Raw genomic sequence first — 7,024 nt, 5'->3', positions numbered from 1 at the left:
AAATACAAGTGTAAATGAGTTGCAAGCAGTTAAACGCATCTATCACATTCAACCATATACTATTCATATATCAGCCTGTTTAATTAAAATACTGTACTTTCTACAATAAATGTTGAGCTAGTACAACGTACGTCCTCTCACTTATTGTGCAATCCTTCTTAAACATGTCAATAGTTCTTTAATGCCCTAAGCATCATCATCATCATCATCATCAGCATCATCTTTATCTTCATTGAGGTCCTGCACCTCCAAAGGCAATAAGCACAGCAACATCTGACCAGCAGTGGGAGCTTGTGCACAGCAACAGCTATAATATCCTCTGGATTCAGTTATTGTCTGGACCCCGCCATCAAGCTGCACTATTGTGCTTTCTTTAATTCACGGGATCCACATGTGAGGATCTTTGTGTTCTCAGGCAGGTTAAAACATGCACTAACTCAGTAGATCTTTGTGACTAGTCCACAGCCACATGACTTTTCTTTTGATGGCACTTGGGCACTAAGTTAAACAAAGAATGTAAACACTGGGCTAATAAAAGTACAAGTGATGTCTGTTTGATCAGCCACACGGTGTGTTGTTTCTGATAAATTGTAAAATAGATTACATTTGTAATATATTTATCCTCCGGCATCACTGTGGTGAAAATGTCTGAATGTTTTATACTTTGACTTTAGCAACACATGCAAAATACTACTCAAACAAATGGGGTATTTTACATAAAAACAGTCATTTGAGAGCCACTGCTAATGGAGGAAATGATTTTGAAAGTAACCTATGAAGTAAAACATTTGTTTTATAATATTAAATATAAATTTAAAGTTATTATACAAGAAAAAAATTATAATAGTACATGAATTAAGTTGTAATCTAATGAAGATGTAGTAACAATTTGATCAAAAGGCAGTTGTCATTTTCTATGAAAATTTCAATATCGCAATGATAAAAATGTGATTTGTATATTTACATATCACTACATCTTTTATAGTAAACAAATGAGAACAGCCTGTGTCACCGGGGCTCTGAAGTTATAGGTTTAAAAATGATACATCTTATTGTCATGGACTTTCAGACAAACACACTTTTACACAGACAATATTGTGTTTAAAAAAAATGTCATAATGAATCTTTCTTCTAATGGTATGACCTACAACCAATAGTGTAAAACCATGACTTAATTCTTGTAATATTATTCTTTTTTTCTAGTGAAATGTGTCAGTTTTATTTTGTAATGGTAATAATTATGTTATATTGTATTGTATGTATTAAAAGTTGCTGCAAAGTTTCACTCTACTGTTGTTATAATAACTTTTGTAAGAAATGTATTGTACTGCAAAGAATAAATATATAATACAATCATTTTATAATAAAGTGACTGTATAATAATAACTATATAATTATCACTTTATTGTTTTTTTTGGGGGGTGCAATACATTAGGTACATAGCATATCATACTTAATTGTAAAATTACATTTAATTATTGTTATATTTTGCCTTTTTGGGGCTAAATTGCAACTAAGTTGTTTACATGTTATTTCATGATCAATCACAAAGTTCAACAATTCTAATCAAATGATATCATGATATCATGCTATCATCCAGAATTACAGCTCTGTCTCCAAACTAAATATTCTCTCAGCGGAGGCCCTAATGCTGCACCATGTTTACACCCGGGATTCTGTGAGGAAAAAAGCCAGTGTTTGGACATAAGTAAATGATTTTGTATTTATATAGCGCTTTTCTAGTCTTGATGACCACTCAAAACACCCAACATTACAGTTTTACATTCACCCATTCACACACACATTCATAAAGTGCATCTATTAGCGGCATTTTTTTGTTCTATGAGGGGCAATTCAGGGTTCAGCATCTTGCCCAAGGACACTTCGGCATGCAGACGGGGAATACTGGGGATCAAACTGCCGACCTTCAGGTTGGAGGACGACCGCTCTACCCCTCAGCCACAGCCGCCCAAGTGTGGTCGGAGTTTGTTCAAATGGCTCACATGGCAGTGTACAGTACAGCTACTACACAGAAAGGATAATTCAAGTACTGTACACACATTAACACAGCATGTCAAAATAGAGCGTTTGTTGTACTATATTTAAGCAAAATGTACTGTAGGTCCCATGATATTGTTTTTACCCAACACATCACAACACCACCATTACCATTACTGTTATTGCCCAGAAGGGGTTCCTTCTAGCCCAGACACAAAAAAGACTGTGGGTTTATAGTTCCCTGTGGCTGCCAATTCATATATGTACAAACACAGCACAGTTATGGGCTTTGAATGCAATTTCCATCTAATGGCATGTTTTTACACTGTAAAGTTTATATAACAGTATGTTAGCTGTGTTTGACAACAGGATGAAAGCCGATAATATTGGTATAAATGTTAGAAATAGAAATGTAGTCCCTTTCGCAGCTCAAATAGCAGTCAGGGGAGAAGGAGGCAGAGTCATTGAGCTGAATCCAACCTCATTGGCAGAGAGCCAGAGGCTGGAATCTGTATTTTTGAGTGGGTCATAAGGTCAACAGTTTATTTAGTCCATCATCCAGGAAGCAAGGGCTTAATCAATACATTTAGAAAATCTGTCTGGCTTATCCAGCAGTCCAACCCCCCACAAATATATATAAATAAATAAAATACTGAATCAAACTCACCCCTGACTGAAGTCCTTTCTGATGAAAAATTGGGGCAGGGCAAACTATCTTTGTAGTCTCTATGGCTTATGACCCATAGTGGAGGTCTGCATAAGCCTACACTACATATCCTAACAAGGCATATCATTTACCCAGTTGGGTACAAAACCAGCTGGGAGGGTGGGGGGAAACCTTTGGGGAGATGATAGCTTGTGGGTTGGACTTTGTGATCATACCTTTCAGACTGACCTTGGATAACCGACAAATTTAACTGAATTTCCTACACTTTTTTTTTTTGTCATACTGGAGTAGGATTGATATTTTATCGGGGTGCAGATAGCTGAAGTTAACACTGAGCATCTCATTCTTTATAAGTCGAACCCAGTGTAGGAGGCGGAGTGTGGCTAAGGATGGGGCGGGGTAAGGTGGGGGGAGGGGTAGGGCTGGGGCGACCGTACATCCCCTGCAACTGCCTGTTGGCGTAGTTTGGGTGATTGGGGTACATGGGGTTTTCTTGAAAACTTCTGAGATTTTCATGGAAACGGTGGCTGCTCTCATGGTCAAGGCGGTCGCTGTCATCACAGAGGCGGTGGTTGTTGTGGAGGTCAGGGGTGGGCCCTCGATCTGGTACCTGGACAATGTTGGAGCTACTCGTCCTCCTCAGGGTGGATTCCCGGCTAGATGAGGCAACCGACTGGCAGTCTGAGCCACCGTCACTGCTGGCGGCTGTCCCTTCAACTGGGGTGACCCTGATGGTAGTGATGGCCTGAGGGTGGGGGTGGAAAGGAGGGGCAAAGGTGGCAGTGGGAGTGAATGGCAAATTGGCCCCGGTAGAATTTGGGTTGAAAATAGCGTGAGCATTGCTATAGTTGGGGTTATTGGGGCTGATGGTATTAAAATTGGGGTGCTGGAAATTGTTGGGGTTATTTGGATGTAAGGGATGTACAGTGTGTACAATATGTGGGTGGTTTGTATATGCACCACCTCCACCAATTCCTCCCATGCTTCCATCTCCTCCCCCTTCACTCTCACTTTCAGTCCCTGTGACACTCCTCCATCCATCCACTGACCCTCCATCCCTCAGCGAATCACAGCTGTCTGTGTGCCTGTTGAGATCATTGAGAGCGAAAGCTGATCCTCGGAGAGACGCTCGTTGATCCGGAGGTCTCCATCGCCAGGAGCCGCTGCCATCAGTGCTAGGAGGTTTTACCACGGGTCTGTTTGATCTGGACTCTGGGTGGGCTTCAACACGGACTATACTGCCACTTCTTTCCAAACCTCCTAAAAGAACAAGAAAGATGAATAACTCAATATGTTCTCCTGTTAACAATAACATGTTGAATGATGCGGCCCTAAGCAGCGGAGTCAAAAATCTGATACATAGGTTCCTACTCCCTGCCCTGGCCTGAAAATAATTTTTTTTAATATATTTTCTTATGCTGGGAAGGAACAAACACCAATTACAACTTCTGGCCTAGGTGTGAAGACAAAGTTAATATTCCTACATGTATAACAGTGCTGGAGGCACAAGGTTGAAATTGATATACAGTTGTAATCAGAAATATTCATCCCCACCTCAAAAGACATTACAGTGATGTGGATGAAAAATAATGACAATAAATGACAAAAAAACTCATTATACAACTAAATATATTTATTGATACATATTTGTATCAACAGTTGACTTAACTTTGAAGTTCAAATAAAAAATCTCTTTTAACACATGTGCATGTGCAGTATTATTCAACTCCAGGCTTCAGTACTTTGTGGTGCATCCTTTCGCTTTTATCACTTCTTACAAACGTTTTTGGTAAGTGCGGACAAGCTTCTTACACCTCTCGATCAGAATCTTTGCCCATTCTTAACGTGCATAAGCCTCTAGCTAAGTGATGTTTGATGGCTTCCGTGCTGCAACTGCCTTGCTGCAGATTTAAATCTGGTGAATGTGAATGCCATTCTAGGACGTTCCAGGATATTTTTCTGAACCAAGGTTTGCTTGACTTGGAGGTGGGCTTGGGATCATTGTCTTGCTGGAAAGTCCACTGATCACCCAGGTTTAATTTGTCAACAGAAGGCATCACATTCCTCTTTAAAATGGCCCGAAATTTCTGGGAATCCATGATGCCAGGTACACGATCAAGATTGCCACTTCCTGCCGCAGAAAAAAAACAGCCCTACATCATCAATGACCCACTTCCAGGCTTGACTGTTGGGATGGTATTCTTCTGATCATAAGCCTGGCCTTTCACATGCCAGACATACCGCTGTTCCATATGTCCATACAGTTCCAGTTTGGTTTCATCAATCCATAGAACTGTCACCAAAAACTCAGTCATCTTATCCAAATTCTTCCTGCCATATTCTAGTCGACTTTTGATGTTCCTTGTGGTCAAGAGCTGAGTGCGTCTTATAGTTGCCACTGAAGCACTTGTACCAGCCTTCATCAGGTCATCCTGTAGGTGTCTTGCAGTCACACAGGGGTTTCTCTGAGTCGCTCTGACTAAGTTGCTGAGGTCCCTTGATGAAATGTTGGGCTTTCTTCAACAGCCAGGCAGGTCTGAGCTGCTCCATAAGTTTTAAACTTCCGTATAATGCTCCAAATGGTGTCTCTTGGAATATACCATGATTGAAACTCACCTTTAATACCTTCATGGGTGGGGTTTATATATGCATCACAGCTGAAGCAAATGAAGGATCATTATAGAGTTCTTAAAGGCTTAATTATGTTTCAACTCCACTTTAGGCCATACAAACTGTCAGACAGCTTTAAAAACAACAATATTATATAGGGGTTGAATAATTGTGACATGGCATCTTAACAAAATATACTGTTACACACAAATACTACATCATGCATTTTCTGTGTTGATTTTATGTATCACTCAACTCATAAAGAAGTCATCCGAAGCAGAATCTTGCTCTTTGAAAAAACTTTAATTGATAAATCCTTAAAATCTTTGCGGGGTTGAATATTTCTGGTTGCAACTGTACATCGATTAATTGATTCTGGGAAGTGTATTTCTGCAAATGCTGAACAAATTCCCTTCAAGGATAAACCTGTCAAGTTATGAAATCAACAGTCCATCAGTCTGTCTCCCAGTACTTCATTATTTCCTTGCCTTACCTTATAATTTTGTTGCTTATTTAAAAGGTAATAACTAAACAATTTCCCAAGACAGTTGGCCAGTGAAGTTTTGAAACAAACTGACTCAACAAAAACAACACAACACACAATATGCCAGTCTTGCAGCCTTCATCGAAAATGTAGCCTCAATGTGACTGATGACACAATGATTTATTAATGTTCAGATGCACAGCAGATACAACGTATATATAACACTATTAGCAATACAGACCTCCTCCCACTGCTCCGGTGGTAGAGGCGGGTGGTGAAGGGTCCTGGTCCATCAGCGCTCGGTACCTGATGGATCCACCATCTTCTGAACGGGGAGAGTGAAGCAGACCTTGCTGTTTGGATAAAGCTATCACCTGGAAGAGAAAAGGATGGGTAAAATGGTCTTCTTGTAGGTGAAGAGGTAAAACTATAACTAGGCAGATACAATAGATAAACACTTTATTAATCCGGAGGAATATCTAAGAGGCCTTTTTAACAAAAAGGCTATGAGTGCCAGTTGTCCACAAAGCATATAAGCTGTGCTTAATGTGGAAATTCTAAATGGCTATAATATAAAGTATAATAGACCTATATGTATGTATAATCGACATTTTTTACTTTTGTCACACATTTAAATGATTCAATAACAAAATAACCAGCAGATTAATTGATAATCATCTACTAATTCCACTAACGTGTGTCTTTCTATGTGTATGTGGATGGCACATGCATTCTGAATAGCCCAAGGAAGTGCAGTGTCAAATTTGGTGCGGTTTGGACGCGTTACATTTGAACACATGAACTGTAATAAACTGTAGCATTGAGTGGAGGTGGGGTAGCGTGCCTTTAGTCTGGGGAGTAAGTTGAACATGTCTTCTTCTACGTCCTCAAAAACACCGGTGGTCGGCAACTGGCAGCCTGCGGCCGTTAATATCTGTCCCCCCAGATCATTTTGAAAATTAGATTATTTCAGATATATTCAGTTTCATTTTATTAAAAACAATGACTTTGAAATCGGAGCAAAAAGAATCACGATTGATCATCGAAGCACATGGCAGATAATCCAGGTAGGATGAAGTAGAGTTTTCTGACTTCACTCTGCACTATAAACTGTTATAAGAAAATAAGTTGCAGTAAATTGACAAGGAATAATTCTGAAGTAGCTACGGAGCATCAAAACAGAACAAGCAAAACATTCCAAATGGGTTTAGACTGGGCACTGCACAAGAAATCATAAATTGAAAAATGACTTGTAATCTAGCCTG

The 7,024-nt window shown here is 39.6% G+C and overlaps 1 protein-coding gene across 1 annotated transcript in view; it reads right to left on the bottom strand.

The window, feature by feature from the left end:
* Window positions 1–3,005: 3,005 nt before the first annotated feature.
* plppr4a (phospholipid phosphatase related 4a) overlaps window positions 3,006–7,024 on the bottom strand; it is a 79,949-nt gene continuing 75,930 nt past the window's right edge. Inside the window, exons 10-11 of the mRNA XM_053438847.1 lie at window positions 6,001–6,133; window positions 3,006–3,925 (exon numbers count right to left, since the gene is read on the bottom strand). Of these exons, the coding sequence (XP_053294822.1) occupies window positions 3,006–3,925; window positions 6,001–6,133 (1,053 nt within the window). The remainder of the gene's footprint in view (window positions 3,926–6,000; window positions 6,134–7,024) is intronic.

The sequence above is a fragment of the Pleuronectes platessa genome, chromosome 13 (genome assembly GCF_947347685.1).
Source record: "Pleuronectes platessa chromosome 13, fPlePla1.1, whole genome shotgun sequence".
In the NCBI taxonomy this organism is placed as follows: domain Eukaryota; kingdom Metazoa; phylum Chordata; class Actinopteri; order Pleuronectiformes; family Pleuronectidae; genus Pleuronectes; species Pleuronectes platessa.
Note: the sequence above shows the minus strand (reverse complement) of the source record. Positions and strands in the feature narration are given on the sequence as shown.